At 40.5% G+C, this 18,615-nt stretch overlaps 2 protein-coding genes across 5 annotated transcripts; both read right to left on the bottom strand.

Annotated features, from left to right (window-relative positions):
• Nucleotides 1-2,448: 2,448 nt before the first annotated feature.
• On the bottom strand, nt 2,449-4,354 carry LOC116775707 (uncharacterized). Of its 3 annotated transcripts, none has more exons than XR_009753254.1 (5): nt 4,215-4,354; nt 3,935-3,991; nt 3,039-3,194; nt 2,573-2,599; nt 2,449-2,494 (listed from the first exon to the last, which is right to left on the bottom strand). XR_009753254.1 is itself a non-coding variant. In XM_032668669.2 (5 exons), exons 1-5 carry the CDS (start codon nt 4,284-4,286, stop codon nt 2,467-2,469), a joined length of 327 nt encoding a protein of 108 aa, XP_032524560.2. In that variant the 5' UTR covers nt 4,287-4,354; the 3' UTR covers nt 2,449-2,466. The 3 variants fall into 3 exon arrangements, 2 of the variants coding, with proteins under 2 accessions (XP_032524560.2, XP_032524559.2); XM_032668669.2 differs by having other exon boundaries at nt 3,039-3,184; nt 3,935-3,988; XM_032668668.2 differs by having other exon boundaries at nt 3,039-3,184; nt 4,215-4,351.
• A 2,222-nt stretch (nt 4,355-6,576) lies between these two features.
• LOC116775527 (RNA-binding protein 25) lies at nt 6,577-18,158 on the bottom strand. Of its 2 annotated transcripts, none has more exons than XM_032668406.2 (17): nt 17,834-18,158; nt 17,372-17,528; nt 16,530-16,754; nt 16,289-16,441; nt 13,747-13,853; nt 11,812-12,080; nt 11,229-11,375; nt 11,049-11,114; nt 9,959-10,129; nt 9,475-9,636; nt 8,788-9,168; nt 8,532-8,721; nt 8,404-8,460; nt 8,217-8,322; nt 8,082-8,132; nt 7,483-7,781; nt 6,577-7,405 (listed from the first exon to the last, which is right to left on the bottom strand). In XM_032668406.2, the coding sequence occupies exons 1-17, from the start codon at nt 17,909-17,911 to the stop codon at nt 7,313-7,315; spliced, it is 2,712 nt and encodes a 903-aa protein (XP_032524297.2). In that variant the 5' UTR covers nt 17,912-18,158; the 3' UTR covers nt 6,577-7,312. The 2 variants fall into 2 exon arrangements, with proteins under 2 accessions (XP_032524297.2, XP_032524299.2); XM_032668408.2 differs by having other exon boundaries at nt 8,541-8,721; nt 17,834-18,157.
• Nucleotides 18,159-18,615: the final 457 nt, after the last annotated feature.

The following is an 18,615-nucleotide window of genomic DNA, read 5'->3' on the forward strand; positions in this document are numbered from 1 at the left end:
AAAAGAGGGCATTATCACCCACTTTGGGAAAGACTGGACTATAGGTATATATTTTAGGTAAAGTATTCCAGACTCCCAGTTCATCAGACGGCCCAGATCACAGACTATACTACAAAAAATAATTAAGTATAGATAATATATAAATAAGTATAATATAATCTATAATATATGATAAAAATGAGTACATATACTTCTATTTTTCTAATAATCCTTTATATCTATTTACTTACTTACTTATACCTAATTTATAATATTTTGAGTACTTAATGTATTTGTCGTGCTACACTCGTGGGAGTGAGGTGTCGTCGCGTCGTCGTGTCGTCATATTGTCGTCGTGAGAGCGTTCCCGTGTCGTCTCCGACACGTATCGTCGTCTTGTCAATTTAACGTATACGGTGACGTCTTATTCGAGTGCCTCATGAGAGTTACAATCATATAATTGATTTCTGTATTTTTACCTTATTATTCTTGGGAACAAAGCTTGAATCCTGCTGTCAGATTTAATGTTGACTGTTGTTTATGATCGAATTTCATAATTGAAGAGGTTCTCCGTTCAACTGATTTTTATTTATATTTCCACATTTAGCGTTGTTCGTTTTGTCCTGCAGGAGTTTCCAAGAGTTATAACGAAGACTCCTTATTGTCTTAAATGGATTATAATATTGTTGTAATAAAGACTGACAATTTTTACTGAAAATCTACACGAATGAATGACATTAAAGTTTCTCTTTGTAATTTCAAATTAACGGGTTTTCACTAAAAGTATACGTATATGATAGCATTACCAATATTTATTTATTATTTTTGTCTGGTTTTGCTTGTTGTAGCTAACTTCTGGAACGGCTGGAGAGATTTTTTTAGAACCCACGGATATGAAGGTCAATTACAAGGGTCATTTAAGCTATTTCTTAACCGACTACAAAAAATAGAAAGTCAGCTATATTTATTACGCTGTGTCCGCCTATTTTACACAGACATTTAAAAGTTTTATTGATAGGACATAGCGCGGAGATTATATTTATTTATAGTTCCGTCATCAAGTCAGAATCTTTGAGAAAATGAATGGAGACTCGTTAAGATGATGTTATCTCAGGAGAATATTTATAAGAGGACAACGCCCCGGGCCTCTGCTAGTAGTTAATATGATTAAGTCTTCTTCATTTGTTCTATGATTATCAATTTAACGATGGATTTGCTCCGATAAAGACAACTATAATATTCATAAGAAACAACAAATGAAGGAGTATTATATACATTATAAATGAACTAGGGTCTGACAGGCAGGTATAGGGACTAGGTGTCTGTGTCTTTGTGTAGCTGAAGGGCGGTGTGTTTGTATGACTATATACAGACTGGGATGTGGGGAGGAAGGATTATATGACTGATTGTACTTTTTTTTCGGAATAGATTTTATTCCAAATCAATGTGTGTGTCGGAATCTTAAATATATAATAGGTAGGTATAGTGTTCAACATTAATCTCACTATGAGACACTTACATGTGCTAAAATATATGAAACACTTGAAGCTGTCACAACCTCGTGCTCTGGGGTTCATTTACTGAGGCACAGAGTATGCAAAGTATTTTTATTTATTTATTTAAGAAAAATATAAAATTTTCTTAAAACGTCAATGTACATTACTGGTAGTTTATTAAAACAGCAGAATATTTAATAAGCTTTTCACATAAAAACACTTCCAAAAACCTCATGAGTGTTGAAATATACAGTTTCCCGAAAATAAAATCCACCAGCGCTCATAAATTCTGTCTGAAGTAGGATCCTGTACGGATCTCTGACACAAGTAATTTAGATTCGAAACTTATAGAAACACCAACATACTTACATTTAATATTCTTCTGTTTCAACATATAGTAAGAAAGTTAAGTAGAATTTATTTTCTACAGTTTAAAACTGTACACAACAAGGAAATAGGTATGTATAAGTGAGTAGGGTATATTTGTGTTAATTAGAGATGCATCGACCATTTTTACGAAGAGATGTTAAAAAATAATTAATTGCAATATAGTAATAATTAAAGAGGCAAACAGACACGACACATAAATATAAAATTAAAAGTTACATAAAAATTAAACTAATATGCTTAGCCCGAGTTTCGTATCTTCAAACTACATACCAAGAGTTCCCGGTTCTCATTCAATGAAATACGTTAATACTATAATGTGCCAAGATTTAAAGATATTTTTTTTTTATTTCGTCTGTGGTGTGACTGTGACTATGGAAAGGGGAGTAATATAGCTCTGCACATCATTTTCTTATAACAATTTACTATTTGAAATAAACAAAATTTAAATAAAACATAGGCACAATTAAAATCATAAAATTACGTTTACTCGTAAGTATTTAATGGACTCGGAAGACTATTTTGATAGATATTAAACTTAAAGTAAATTGGATATGGAGAGGGGTCGAGGCAAATAATAAAATAGTTTAATGTAAGTCGAGATTTATTTCTTCACGAAGATGAAAGGTTTCCTGCAAAAAGAAAAAGTTAAATTAAGAATCTAAACAAAAGGGTTTCAGAACATACATATATCAAAATAATGAACTCACTCGTGAGTGCTTATGAACATTTTGCTTCTGAAACAAAATATCATGTAATTGTGTTAATAATAATTTACAAAAAAATCTTCACGAAATAACAAAAGAAGAGAATTTTTATGTGTTGCCTCTTTAATTCCTTTATTTCTTTTTTTAGTAACTTTGTTTTTCTATTTTACAATTCTGCATTTCAAACGCTATATTGCTTTATATTCTCATTGTTATGTTGCGATCAACAATGTTTATTAGCGTCACATTATTGCATCAAAACGTAAAAACGTTAATTTGTCACAAATTCTTAACCCGCTGGCCGCCATCCAGCCAAACGCAAACATTTAATTAATCACATTGACAGATATCACGTTACATACAGAACTTACTTTCTGGGACTGTAAAAACTAATTCCTCTTCCAAGAAATATAATAAATATGCACAATAATATGATAATATACAACCCCTTATCTCCCCCTTATCTCACCCCTGATCCTGAGGAGCCATCACCAACCAACGATTATCCAGCGCAGGTCGTCTCGTAGTAACTTGGGGTTGAACGCGAAAGACCATTTCCAACATTGACTCTTCATCTTCATATTTCGTTTCATTGTCTTCTTTGTTAGCGGTTTTCTAGAAACATCTTTATTGTAATGTTATCGCTATATTAGTTCATGCTTTCTGTTGTCATTGTACAAAAGAATTCCTTTATTTTGTTATAATCTGATATCAAGTAAAACAGTGCATTCAAAATATTCTATAATAATAGGAAAATATAAAGATATATAAGTAATGTCACTTCCGAACGAAAACATCTATTGCAAGTATAAGATATTATGCATATTAAACTTTTATAATTTACATTATATACAGAAGCAAATTTATTTTCTCTTCGCTAACAGCTCTTAAATACATCATTGAAAAATACTATCCTTTCATAATATTCGTAATATTACGGCACGCAACCCCCTCCATAGTATAGATCCCTTTAGCAAAAATCCTTAACAGTTGATATCTTTGTAGGTGAAACTAATATTTTTCGGATTACTTCGCGTATTTTATAGACGGACGAGATGCCCGTGATCACGGTTGCTGCAAAGTAACCGAAAAGTCGGGAGTATGTAGTTTTTAAACTAATAAAATACGTGTAGGAAACCGAAAAATATTAGTTTTATTTAAATGAATACTCGCAAAAGTCTCAGATCTCATTATCTTTGTAGGTGTTGGTTGTTCTATTGTTTTTAATATTTAGATAGCTACTTGGTACGTCTACGCTTAAAGCAAATACTCTTATGTATGTGACACAATTTATCCAAACTTTATCATATTATTTTGTTAGTGTATCGTGGAAAGTAAATATTAACATTTTTATAATTTTCTCACCTCGTTGGGTAACTTGACCATAACAGCTCCAAGAACACATGACGAGTAGACTACCTGCTGCATTCATAACATTCATTCATAGGACACATCAACAGTTAGATTATAAAGTTGGGAAGTAATTTGTTACACACACTTCGCCTCTTTGTGTAGAAATAAAGGTAATTTTTAAGATTTTATTTCACTCTATAGTAAGTGAAGATTGCCGGTTCTTTGCGGAATACATTAGCATATTATTTCAGTCTTTCTAAATAACAACAGAAAGTCGTTTAAAAATTCTCACCGACATAAGAAGAAAAAACGGAGACAAATCAGTGCCGTGAACTGACGAATACATCGTGACGGCGGAACGCATATACAAGTAACGGGAAATTAATTTGAAATTGATTTATCAAACGACACTTATCTCGGAAAACTTATTAAAAATGTCCATCCGTGAAACATGCCTGTCTCACATAACTTTTTATAATCATTACTTGTACATTTGTTTTGCAAAAACAAAGTAATATTTCTTGAAGTATTTGAATCTATTTATTATTTATACCTACACTACCGTCCAAAAGTTTGGAAGTACTTCTGCACACATTAGCAATAATCTTAAGTTTTACAAAACCTTTAACGACTGTTTATAACTAAAGTATTATTATCCCATATTCATAAAGTTTTAAGTAATTCCTTTATTTTTAAGAAACACGTGTTTTATGACTTAATACGTCGGCCACTTTACCCTAGGCAATGGTCTACACCATTTTATTGATAGTATTTCGTGATTTTCACTTGTTTAGACCCCAATCAGTCGTACTTGAGCATTGGCTCGTGAAAGTTGTAATATTAACGTTGTCTATATTCGGAATCTTAACTGCACCACAGACAGCTCTGAATGTGAAGCGAGATAAACCCACATCTAAAATAACTGTTAAAAGACGGTTACTGTCTGCAGGATTAAGAGGACATGTTTCTGCTAACACAAAAACTTACAAATCGACATAAGGAAAATACCCTAGAATGGAAAAAAGCGCATAAACCTAGATAATAGAATAGAGAGAAAATGTCCTGTTTTAGTGACGAATCAAAATTGCATATTTGCGGATCCAATAGAAGTGAGTTTGTACACTGGGCAAAAGAAGAGGGCTTGAGAGACATGTACAGCGCTTCTGTCAAACATGGGGGCGGTGATGCCATGGTTTGGAGGTGTTTTTGGCAACAGTAAACCCGAAAATCTTGTGAGGATAACCAGAAGACTAAACAAGGAAGACTATTTAAAAATTCTCCAAGCTAAAACCATTTTGAAAATCATGTAATGGCCACCACAATTCCCTGATCCTTCTCCCATTGAACTTGTTTGGGATGAACCTGACAGGAGGGTGAAATCGTTGTCCTCCGAGCTCAGAACATTTGTGGGAGTTATTGGAGAACGAATAGAACAAATTAAACTAAGATTAAGTATTAAAAAAAATGATTAATAGAATGCCTGGAATATGTGAGAAGATTGACAAGGAGAGAGATGGACGCTGATGAAGCTAAAGTTTAATCTTATTTACCATTATATGTTAGTTCTATATTTTGTTTAAGTTAGTTTCTGTTATTTAATTTTTGTTTTTAAACTAAATTTAAATGACTCTGTTAGGTGTTATGTGATTTTACCTTAATGCTTCCAAACTTTTGGACAGTAGTGTATATATCCTATGATATCATCAGTTGTCCGCAATAGCTACACCTCCCAACACCGCGTTACTGGTTAGATAAGTAATTCGACAACTTCAATTCAATATTAGACGAAATACTAGAAAAGATCAATATTTCCAGGTCCAGGTCTTGCATGCAACGGATCCCCACCAGAGTACTATTGTATTGCGTCCACAGAACTAATCAGCGTCTATTTATTTACTCCTCAGACGCAGACTCTGATATGGATTCTTTTTAAAGTTTGTTTATGCAATTCTTCTCTTATAACCTCACAAAATAATGAAGAGATTCGCAACACACTGAAAAGATAATTCCTATTTTGTTCGGCCTTGGCTCTCGTCCTCAAATTGACTTTTTGACGACTGTGTTCCTTCAGTTAAGGGAGTGTTCAAGTATTACTTGACGGAATTTTTGAAGATTTTTGACCCCCCTTACCCCTCTTGTAACGCACCGTAACGTTTTTCAGTACCCCCCCCCCCCTTCTTTAAACGTTACGTAACACTTGAAGTGATCATTTTTATCCTAAAGTCGTAAAAACTTATGCAATACAATCGAGGGATTCCCCGTAACGTTAATGAAAACGGTTGCCAGTTTGGGGAGTTTTAATTCCTTAATTTTTTGGACATATTGTTATATAGTGTTGTAAGAAAGAACCTCCCCCCCCCCCAAATTGCCTTACGCAATACTTGAACGCTCCCTAAGACACAGAGTGGGCGTCAACCAGCGCATTTATTCTCATTCTCATATAAAACAATTGTATTTTCGTCAGGTTATAGTGCGACATGGCTCAGAAGCTTGTTTGTCAATAAATTAGAATGGTCCTTCGAAAAAATCGAAGTAGTTGGTCAACCAAATACTGGCAGAGTTAGAGAGTTAAATGACCAGTTTTATTTGTTACACAAGCATATTTCCATTTGTAAATATGAGAACAATTCATACGAAAGAAATAAAACTCATAGTTTTGGCAATATTTTATTACATGCTATACGTTACTGGTTATCTTACATCAGTATCCATACACACACACGCGCCCACTCACACATCACTCACACACACACATATTGTATTACATCGTACAGTAAGAATTTACAAACCTGCGACTGTGTGAGTTCCACACACACACACTCATGTATCACTAACACATATCTCCGAATGTCAAACCAGTCCTTATTATAATTATGACAAAATATATAATAACAATATATGAGCATTTGTCTATACATTGATCTTATAAACTGTTATGTAATCAGACGCTCGTCACCGTACACACACAGCCACAACCACCACACACGTGCGTGCGTGCGTGCGTGTGTGTGTGTGTGCGTGTACATTGTTTCCTATCCTATACCGTAAGGTTCCTATTATTATTCGTCTATCAAAATGTACAAGGTGTCCGACCACTGCATCACATTTCTGTCTCTGTAACCCTCGCCACGTCCTGTACACCTCAGCGGTCGATGCATTAACGTCTTACAATTTATATCAAAACATACAAAAGTAATACCGCGAGCCCTGGCCGGTGGTCCAAGTGTTCAGCGTCAGGAGTCGAAGTGTCGTAGTGGAAAAAAGTCATAATATCCTAGTGTCCGAATATCGTAGCATAGAGGTGTCCAGGTGTCGTTATGTCCTCGTGTCATAGTTTCTAAGTGTCTTCCTGTCGTAGCGTCCTCGTGTCGTAGCGTCGTGTCGTCGTGTCTACTTGTGCAGGCCGGCTCTCTTGGCCTCCAGTTCGTATATCAGCAGGCGCCACATCTTGACGATGAACACCTCCGCCTCTTCGTCCAACACCTACAGGACACAGACACATGCATCCGTTAAGATGACATATTAATATCGGAGTAGTATATTTTACCGTGAGTCCATACCATCTGCACGTCGTCGAGGATGCCCTGCGGCCTGCTGCCCGCCAGCACCTTGCTGCAGATGAAGTCGACGAGCGTGGGCTCGGGCTCGCCGATGTACTCGATGATCTTCTTGTTGATCCAGGGCCGTATCTTCTTGTCCATGAGCGTGTTGTCGATCTGCTCCGTGTCCAGCTCGTACCGGAACAGCTCCTCCTTTTGTGTGGGTATCTTGTCTATGAGACTCTTTATGTGTCTCCTCTTCTCCTCCGCGCACTTGTTCTCCTCCGGCTTCTTCTTCTCCTTCTCCTTCTTCTCTTTCACTGTAACATACGTATAGTTATAAGTTTTATATTTTACAGATTTGTCTGTGGACATCGGCATTGTACTTAAAGAGAAATGTATGATTATGATAGAACAATGAATATGGAACTGACTTCGTGCAATATACCACTGGAAGGATCTCAGGGATGGTGAGGATGATTATAGTTTAAGTTATATTCTGACATCTAAGTCTAAACTACGATACTGTCGTTTTATGAGCCTGTTTAATAGTTTCTGTATGAGAGAGCAACGACCTTTCTTTTCTATAAAAGTAGTGGTAAAAACATGACTCCTCCCACCTCTATGATCGTCGTCGTCAGCGAAGGCCGCCAGCACGCCGCGGCGGTCACCTGCGAACAAACCGAACGATACAGGTTCACTGTGAGTGTCCGCGAGGCGAAGTGCGTGTGCGTGTGTGTGTGTGAGAGTCGAACCTCTGGACAATTCCCTGGAGGGGCTGTGTCTGGTCCGGAAGCTGATGCTGATAGGCGAGGCGGCCTCGGCCGGCGCTGACTGAACGTTCGACGGCGGCGCCGAGCACTGCGGAACATACACACGTGAGGGTCGGCCTCATACAACACGGATGTATTGATGTAATGTTGAGGTCGTGATAATACATACGTTGTACCGCTCGTGGGAGGGAGACGGCGGGCGGGGGGGAGTGCTGCCGCCGTCACTCTGGAATGATTAACACCACATTATTACACTGTTACCTTACAACTTCTGTCTCTGTGAGTATGTGTGTATGCCTGTCTCACTCCGTGCTGTGGCGGCGTATCGCTGGGCGCGGGCGTCCTGGGCGTGTTGTCCGACCGTCTCTTGTGCTTCTTGTGCCGCCTCCTGGTGTCGTCCGGGGCGGGAGGGGTCAGTGAACCCACCGGAGAGTCCACCTCCATGGCAGGGGACTCGTGTGCTGCGTCGCCGGCGTCCGCTCCACCACTGCAAGTAACCAATCGTTCCTGTACTGTGTCTCTACCTCCCCCCTGTCGTCGAGTGAGTCCTCACCTGTCGTCGGAGTCTATGTTCTCCACCTCGGTGGGTATCTCCCTGGTGGCCTGCGCCCTCAGATACCGCTCCCTGTCCCGGGCGAGTCTCTCGCGGCCCTCTCTCCGGTCATCTTCTCTCTGTCGGGCGCGCGCGTCCTCTCTCAGCCGCTGTTGGTGGTGTGCGAGGCGCGCGTCCACCAACAGCCGCGGCGTGTACATCTCGTCCCGCTGTGCCCGCGCCTTCTCGTAGTCTTGCCTAGCGGCGGGATCGTCGTCTCCTCGGTCTCCGTATATCTTCTTCTTGAGTTCCTCGAGCTCCTGTTGCTCCTTGGTCCGCTCCCTGGCGTCCGCCTCGGCCTCTCGTACCCGGACTCCCAGACGCCGCTGAAGTTCCTTACCCCTGCGAGTACACGATGAACTTGTTTTATTTTCTTTTATAACACGGGATCACATTAGAAACATCCGAGTCAATAAGATTATTAAGATTAACACGACCCTCCGTATCCCATACATGTATATTACTGTGCGTCATCACCGACACGCTCGTTTTCCCTCAGCATCACAATACGTTATAATAAGAATGCAATATTTGTTTATCACAACAATAAATGTTTCAACCGGAACAGATCCCCCCTCTCCAGCCTACACTCCCAGGGGACACTGGTTCTCAGTGACCTGGTGCGTGTGTTCAAGGCTCGCTACTAACTTGTAATACTTGTGGTCGTCTCTCTCGTCATCGTAGTCCTCTAGGAACTGTTTGAGTCTCTTCGCCTCTCTCTCCCTCACTTCTTCTCGGCATCTCTCCCTCTCTTTCTCTCTCTCGTATTCCTTCGCTTTACGTCTCTCCCGACTCTCCCAGTTACGTAACCTGAAAACAAACAATTAATATTCATGAATATTACTCTTCAACAGTTCGCTAACTGGAAGAACTTACAAGAAAATAAGTTTCAGAATTACAGAAAGCGTGTTCACAATGAGAGGAGACGGGAGTGTTTGTGAGTTAGTGACGGACCCATATGTATGAACATATGAAGCAGGACTTGTGATAAAGTTGATTTTTTCTCAACAAAAATAATGAATTCGTAGTATCTCTTGTGCTGTATAACATACTAAACGTACAGAGGTTCCTAGCAAATCTTTAATAAACATTTTTTTAATATAACTCTAGTCATGGTTAAACAATAAAATACCTCTCTTGATACGCGGCCTCCTTCTCCCTCGCCTTCTTCTCCAATCTCTTCTTATCTCTATTCTCTTCCTCTATCTCCTTCTCTCTCCTGCCGTCCGCCTCACTCCGTCCTCGTGATCTCTCTCTATCTCTCTCCCTCTCCCTGGATCGTTCCCTTTCCCGTTCCCTCTCCCTGGACACACAAAATATAAAAAAAGCATTATTAATTCGTAATAACATGTCAACTATATTTTTTTATAACTTTTCACTTCAACATAACAAAGTTCATTAAATATATCAAAATATCTATGGGGATATAAACGACTTATATATGTTACAAAGGAGACAATAGACTAGCAACCTCCCGCTTTTCCTTAGGTCTCCTCGGATCTCGTATCTCGTCCGTATGTATGGATGTAGTATCAGAGAGAGCGCGCACATGCTGACTCGATTGTAAATATTATAAACACGGCCAGTGTAACACGCAGCGGTTCTCGCACGCGGCGTGGATTTAATTGAACGATAAGGTTTTGTTAGTTTGTGGACTGATATCGAGGTTTCAATTAACTACGTACGAGCCGCGGCTTCGCTCTATTTTACTGTAACACGTGTGTTATTCAAAAATAAAATCGATTTTATGAAATGTATATTTCCATATAGCCCCCTCAAAGGACTTCTTCAGAGACGGCTGTTGACTTGTCAAGGGATAATGTATTCTGAACACATTAACAGTCAAGCAGGTTTCTTAAACTGAATGTCTTTTTTTGTGCAAGGTATCACATGTGCGTTGTACGAGCTATCTATCTATAGCTGTGCCTATCAATGGCACACCATATTACTGGCGCTTTCCTTCTGACGACACACAAGTCAATATGAAGTAAATCGGTAGATTCCTTCGTGAAATATTTCTTATCGTAAGTATTCATTACTATTCATCTTGTCAAACTCTCGACCGCGTGTCACCGCGACGTCAATGGCCTGAGCGCCTGTCGTTATACAATCGGTATATTTTTTAAGCTTTTCAATAAATCAACCTAAACCACAAACTGACAATCATAGAGGTCGGGTGAGCAGCCTCGACCTCTACAATATCATCTTTTCACCGTACTCACCTCTCCCTATCTCTCTCTCTCTCCCTCTCTCGTTGTTCTCTTTCTCTTTCCCGCTCGCGAATCTCTCTGTAAGAAAGAACCTATTATTACACAGGTACTTTTTTTAAGGATTTTATTTTATTTAAGTCGGATATTCCTCGCTTCGTTTTGAAACATGCACTAATACTTCATATACTATACCTTTCTCGCTCCCTTTCTCTTTCCCTCTCCCTCTCCCTTTCTCGTTCTCTCTCTCTCTCCCGCTCCTTCTCTCTTTCCCTCTCTCGATCCCGCTCCTCCCTCTCCCTCTCCCGTTCTTTTTCCCTCTCCTCGCGTCGATCCTTGCTTCTGTCAAAAAAGGTTTAAGATAAAAAAACTTACCATTTCAGAGTTTCTAAGAAGTATCTAAAAGAAAAGCCATTATCTGACTTTCGATGAAATATAAGAGTCTTGAAGAAACTGCTTGTAAAACTTTCTATAAACAGTAAGTTGTACATATTCTGAATCTATAAAATTCAATAAGTTTGAAAAATATCCAATAGAAACAGAAAAGCTAAAATATTAATTTTTTTCAAATCTTCTTCAGCTTGTGTCTGACACAACGTGGAGAGTTCCTCCAGACCCTGTAGATGTTCTATGTCCTCAACGAGTCACTATTTCATGGCCGGTCTACAGCCAGCTGTTTTCACATGTGTCTCCTCTGGTTCACAGACCACCTCAAGTACATTCAAGAACTCATTATACAGTCCTCTATTAATTTAAATATAAGTAATGCTACACCCACCTGGAATGGCTCCTGCGACGTCTGTCCTTATCCTTGTCCCTGTCTCTGTCCCGCTCCCTCTCCCTATCTCTATCCCTCTCCCTCTCTCTGTCCCTCTCCCTGTCTCTGTCCCTCTCCCTCTCTCGCTCGCGGTCTCTGTCTCTTTCCCGCTCCTTGTCTCTATCCCGTTCCTTGTCCTTGTCCCTATCCCGGTCCCGCTCCCTGTCTCTCTCCCTGTCTCCCTTGTCGTCCTTGTCCCTTTTCCGACGAACCACCACCTCGGCCTCCTCCTGCGCAAGTCACAAACACCTTCATACGCGTCGTAAGTGTGGAAGAAAAACACTCGGAAAATATATAACAATGATAACCGTTAAGATAAAACATTTAAAGGTTGCAAAGATAAAGAAATACAATGACAGCGATCGGCCGCCGGCACGAGGACGAGGCGTATGTCGGGGCGACATGAATCGTTCAGTTCTCATGCCTCGGCGTCTCGAGAGTGGCGACAACCGTTCATATATTGTACAATACATTATAGTTTGAACGCTGAGTCTTCGGCCGCTGCATTTACTGTATCTGAATCCCTTCAGCTGAACAATTTTGGTTCAAAAGTCTCCCAAAAACGCCGAGTCGTTAAACAAATGCAGAGGCCGTCGAGCGATCGTAATAAAAACGTGTCATCATACATCGCTGGTCCCGGAGACCGGCTTCACCTGCGGACTGAGAGACCGACGAGCCGGCGAGACGACCGCGAGACGATCCCGCGACGACACGAAGAGACGACCGCGCACCGGGCGCCTCCGACCGCGCTCTCGTTAACACATCGCTCCTATGACTCGCGGTTGACGGGATATTTTATATGTTTATATCAAAACATCACAAAGACTCGGGCTTTCATCGACGTCATTAAAACGAGACGGCGGTCAGGAGGCGGGTCGCTCGTTCACAACTCACGAATATGAACTCGCGACGGAGGCAGCGTCCGACCAAACTTATCACGACGTGCGACGAAACAGTTCGCAGTTTTTATTATGTCATGAGTCATGAGGTTAGGTCACGTGTGACGGCACGTGTTTTATGGCAACTTTCATTCATCTCGTATCAAATATCATTAATTGCTCGTTCACCGATCGATAAGTCTGGCTGGACGGCTCGCCACAATGAAAGGAAACAGATAAATAACAATCTGACCTAAACTTGTCAACGTCGGATAGAGAGGGAACTAACAAAGAACCGACTGGGAAGATAAGAGCATGGAAAGGTTATAAAGACTTATACTGAATACAACGTTCACATTATACCAACTAACAAGAAGCGTCCGTGTCGTAAGGACGGAGAGAGAGAGAGAGAGTGTCTGAGACATCCCCGCTATGTCAATGATATAACACAAACGAAATATTCAGTTTCGAAACAATGGAAGATTGAAAAAAGCATAAATGAATAAATAATGTATTAATGTGGAGGAGAGAGTTATATATAAAATAAAATAAAAACGTACAAAAAACAAAACACATCTGTATGTAAATATATATTTTAAGATATTCCGACGGCTCCGGGACGCGAGCGTCGCTGACGAACGGACGGTGACGTCACGTGCGACAACGAGCTCTGTGGGTGATGAGTGATGGAGGGTGGGGGGTGATTTAGGGCGATGAGTAGAAAGGTTGGTGGTGGGTGAGGCGTGATGGGTGTCGGAGACGTCGGATGGCACTCACCCTGTCGCGGCGCGGGCCCGGCGGCGAGCGGCACCTACCGCAAAGCGAACCTTAGCGACCACGTGACCCGCCCGTTGAACTGTTATTGACTGACTGTATATGTGTGTCCACAGCTTAATTCATCATGGTAACGTCATATGTGTGTGTCTGCGCGTGTGTGTGTCAGTACGGCGGGCGGGCGCGTGTGTGTGTGTGTGTGTCCGTCGGTCAGTCTGTGTGCGTGTGTGCGTGTACGTGTTACCTTCATGCTCTCGCGGAACTTGCCGATCTCTCGATGGATGACGTCGCGCTTCTCCTCCGAGATGTCCGCCTCCTCCAACACGCGCGCCGTTTTAGATATCGCCTCCTCTGTAAATATCAGTAGTTGAATTCATCGTCATCATTGTGTACAGAGCTAGTTACGTGTGACCATGTGTGTGTGTGTGTGTCTTCGTGTAGTTTTTCTCATTTAAATTGAACACAGCCAACCGCAGACCGACTCTAACGCCTGTTCTTCTTCCATATTCTTCTTATCTCGCTGTCTCCGTATAAGCCATTATAATGTATAACTTCAAGTCCAACCTTTAGGATCCATCCTCGTATGAACGTCTTTGGGAACTGAGGCCGAGGATGAGGTCGTCGCGTCCCGGCAAGTCTTCGTTGTGAGCATTGCTATTAACAAACTGTACTGTACTGTACTGTACTGTAAGAGCCGCTGTAGGTTACATTTGTCGAGCGTGTCGTTGTGTAGCCAACAGGCGACAGATGTTTCGTATACCACTGACACCTAAACATCGCATTCCTAGCCTCGCTAAAAAGCTGAAAATCAAATTCGCATTCGTAGCCGGCTGATATAGACTTGACAGTAATATTTAAATATCTCTCCCATCCTTCCATTTTTTTTTTTCCTCTGGCACACACATGCATTAAAAGCAAGCTGTTGCTAGTACTTTGATTATTTTGACAGCTGGATCTGGAGTAAAAATTGTAAAATGCCTACACTACTGCAGCTATCATCACTTCATCATCAGTTATGCACGAGATATCTTCTACCTCGCCAGCTCGCTTGTCCATGTTAAGGTACATCTTTTGAAGTTTGAAGCTTTCCAAGTAGTTTATTGTGTGAAAGTGATGTAAACTAGTACGTTTTAGGCAGTATCATGTCTACGCTGTATGGTGTCTGCCATGTAACGTCCTGTACTTCCTCCGCTGCCTCTCGACCAGGCTGTGATAATCTCCTTTTACGAGAGCAAGCCGCGATATATTTGTTTCGTCAGTACCCCAGCGGGAGGGCTTCGCCCCCGCATTATCTATTCATTATCTTGTTTTGGTGCTCGTTTTTTCCTCACCTATCTCGGTCCTCTCCTACACTGTTCCTATATTCGACAACAACTCAACATTTGCTCATATCACAGGTCTAATGACAGCTTTTCAATGACAGTCGTTTACTTTCCAACAAATTGCGATAATTTTTATTAAGCTCCTTCCATTTCCTTAATATTTTCTCGAGTGCACATTTGAATAGGCTGTATATTATGTTACATACTAGTCGGCGTCTGGTTGGACGTTGGCGTAAAGTACCTGAATAGTCGGTATAATGAAAGAAGGCTCGATGATATCCAAAAATTAAGTTACATCCAGGATAAACATAGGTGGGCAAACCCCACGAGAACCTAGGGTACATGCGGAGTGACTAACCCTCGGCTCCTGGGAACCTCTGCTGACTAAAGAAAGCTCAACAGATGTTACTTTTCACTAACGAGAATACGTTCATACGTCCACTGTTTAGCGAGAAAACATCGCTAAGGGTCCAGCACCCAGCGGCGTGCACACCAGAGATGCAAATACGCACCGCTTACCCTACCCACACAACAACTAAACCCACACCGTCTAATTCTTATTTACATAATTTTAATCATACAATACGCAATACGAATGTTTAATAATTGACAGACATTTAATAATGTCATTTGATTCACGAGTTGGTATAAATGTTAAAAGTGCCATCTATAAACAGAAAACGAAACATTTCGATGTGCCGCTGCTAACTGCTAGCGCCGCAACGCGCCAGCCAGTTCATGATCGTTAAGTAGCCGGGTATATGGCATGTTGTCGCGGGCAGTGTGTGGTATCTTATGTCGTCAGAGGACGAGCTCGGTAACCGTGAGAGGTTTCTAGACGTTCACTTACGGTTGATATTTACTTTGCGGGAGTATGACCGTCAATACTCGAGTTTCCTGTTCGTCGACGCCGGAGTCTGTGGCAGCTTCACCGCTACACCGCGTTTTGTTACTCAAGAACGAAGAATTATTCAAAGGAGAGTTTTAGTTTCCTCCGCGTGCAGCTACCCCGCGAGCTATATAAACTTTACTTCCTAAAATGCCTCTTTTTAAAACCAACCCTCACTAAGATTGGTTCACTATTCATACGATTATCTCGCGAGCGCTTGTCCACCAAAACTACGTACGTCTTATAACAGTACATATTGTTAAGACCTTGCTCGAGACTTACTGTCTAGTACACGAGAGTTGTCCGGACACTGTCTGTATGATGACACATACATCATATATATAAGTCGTGTCCTGTTCTCATAATACTATACCAGCCTTCCATACCACCCTACTCCACGTCAATACTCTCCTCCCTCAGGTTGTTGTGAGTGACCTCCGTCTGCAGTATATATATATCTCAGTATTCGCTTTATGTTTTTCATTAACCTCAGCTACATATCATTTGTGGTGCGTGTGTGTGTGTGCGTGTGTGTTTGCGTGTGTGTGTGCGTGTGCTGGTCATGTTCCGGGTACCTTTCTGTAAGAGCTCGTAGTTGTTGATGTCGTCTTGGTAGTCGGTGTACAGTTGTTGCAGTCGCCTCTCCGCCGCCTCGTCCAGCGCTCGCTGGGCCGCGTCCAGGTACGAGCCGTCGGGAGCCGCCTCCTCCAAGCGGGAACGTTGCTCGGCTGCGAGACGAAGGATGTTTGTAAACCACTGATAGGTCATATATTAATGTTATACATATATGTACAAGTTTGTATCGTGCGCTCTCACTCTTGTATGTGTCGACCAGCGCCTGCATCTTGCCGTCGGTCCTGGCCAGCAGCCTCCTCTCGGCCAGCGGTCGCTCGTGCAATAGCCTCACACACCTCAGCGCCGCCTCCGGCCCCGCGAACTCACAGAACCCGAACGTACTCACTCGCTTCCAGCTCACTACGGCGCCGCACGCCGCCAGCAGGGCGCGGATCATGGCGTCCGGGGCTCGGGACGATATGTTCCCTGGACACGGACGCAAAAGAGATGACGGGAGATGACAGGAGATCAATAATCATATTATAGTCTCTTACTGAACAGCAGATGTGAAATGTATTTCACTATCCATCGTTTTTGTTTTATTCAATTATCTAAATAAATAAAATATCTAAAACAAACGTCACCCGATTTACTTTGTATCACAAGTTTATATGATGGCTGAAGTCTATTCAAAATCAGTGCAAGTTTCTGAGATAAGCCAACACACACCAGCAGGCAAAGAAAAATTGCAAAGAGCAATATTTTAGTAAATTAACCATTTATGCATACAAAAGCATTAGTTGACGTCAGATTATAAATACACATTACAATTATTTACAGAATATTAACCTACACCACAGCTGTAAGCTGGCAGTATCTGTGATGCCGGCTGACATCTGATACTTCCAAAATTCATTATGTGGTTACTAAATATAAAAGAATTGATGTTGAATTGCATTTTGTACAACAACTTCTTGAGACCGAGAGATTTCTTTAAAATATTGTACATTTATAATTCAGTATTTATACATATTGCCTACATGCAAGGTTCTCTATGTAAGATAAATGTTAATTTCATAGAATTTCAAATGTACACAATATACCTATGAATACAGTAACTGGTGGTCCATCGTCTTTAGCTCCATTGGTCGATCTCTGTCTCTGGAGAGTTTTCCCAGGAGTCGGGGGTTGGACGGGGGCTGGCAGTAGAGCTGACCGACCACTACTGACATTGCTAGTGCCATATGCACCCACCATTACCTGGAAAACACACACATGAATAACAAAAACTGATTCATAACAACAAATGTGCAGCTCTTTCTATTATGTGATAATGTTTGAACAGTAACGCCACATCAGAATAGCAGAATTGTAACTTTTACTTGAAATGGAGCAGTCATAAATATATTAATCAATAAATCATATTTTTGTTAAGAAACCCTAGTGTCTGAAGAGCTTCAAGCGGTATTATATATTCATATAGACAGGAATATTTTTCGAAATATATATAAGCGTTACCGTTAAGGTTAAAAGTTAAGAATAAAAAACTAGCCGCAGTAACATACGTGTGTTGCCATGGGCATTGTGACGACTCCAGGTGCTATCCCATAAGGTACCATCGGAGGCCGAGGTGGAAAAGACATCGCACCTCGCTATACTGTTCCAACCAAACTAGGAATCATCAAACCAAAATTTTTTTCACGATCTTAATATGACACACACGTTTTACGGCTACTTTATAGTAATAATTAACAAAATATATCTTTCAAACTTACAACACTTAACTAAAGACTATACTAAATAAAAAGTAATTAATTATTAAAATATAAGAAAATAACGCTTTCTCCGACATAGACATCAGAATATCAAATCGGCCATGTTTTTATGCACATCACAGTTTAAACTCCACAGACTATATATAAGTTAATAATAACAGATAAAAATATTATAAATAATAGTAACGCAGATAAGAAAAGTAAGAACTGGGTAATGCCAGATTTTCTTCCATAGTACTTCGCGAAGAATGTTGTTTAAGTTCATAAATGCAGTGAAATGGTTTAGTTTTAAATTATTCGATAATTTTTAATAATTGTGAGAACTCCAAGAAAATGTAATGCTTATATGTATTGTTATAATAGTAGTTATAAGCAGAACATAGCTGACATCATGTTTGTTGAAAGAAGCAATGTACATTTATCGAGTACACTAACATGACTACTTAAAATTATTGCATTTTATTTTTACTCTAATACTAGAAGTTAGCTGATGTATAATTCCATAGAATTAAACAATAATATATATTTGTAGGGAATAATAAATCAACACAATGATAATTTGTATTTTTTCT

This window comes from Danaus plexippus, chromosome 27 (assembly GCF_018135715.1).
Source record: "Danaus plexippus chromosome 27, MEX_DaPlex, whole genome shotgun sequence".
Classification (NCBI taxonomy): domain Eukaryota; kingdom Metazoa; phylum Arthropoda; class Insecta; order Lepidoptera; family Nymphalidae; genus Danaus; species Danaus plexippus.

Excerpts from the sequence above, each read along its gene's own strand:
- LOC116775527 (XM_032668406.2), bottom strand. The coding sequence starts at position 17,911 with ATGTCTTTTCCACCTCGGCCTCCGATGGTACCTTATGGGATAGCACCT. Across the intron at positions 11,115-11,228 it reads AGAGAAAGGGAGCGAGAAAG|AGAGATTCGCGAGCGGGAAA; the intron begins GTATAGTATATG and ends TCTTTCTTACAG. Across the intron at positions 7,406-7,482 it reads TCCTCGACGACGTGCAGATG|GTGTTGGACGAAGAGGCGGA; the intron begins GTATGGACTCAC and ends TGTGTCCTGTAG.
- LOC116775707 (XM_032668668.2), bottom strand. The coding sequence starts at position 4,286 with ATGCGTTCCGCCGTCACGATGTATTCGTCAGTTCACGGCACTGATTTG. Across the intron at positions 2,600-3,038 it reads ATGGCTCCTCAGGATCAGGG|AAGCAAAATGTTCATAAGCA; the intron begins GTGAGATAAGGG and ends ATTTTGTTTCAG. Across the intron at positions 2,495-2,572 it reads ATGTTCATAAGCACTCACGA|GAAACCTTTCATCTTCGTGA; the intron begins GTGAGTTCATTA and ends TTCTTTTTGCAG.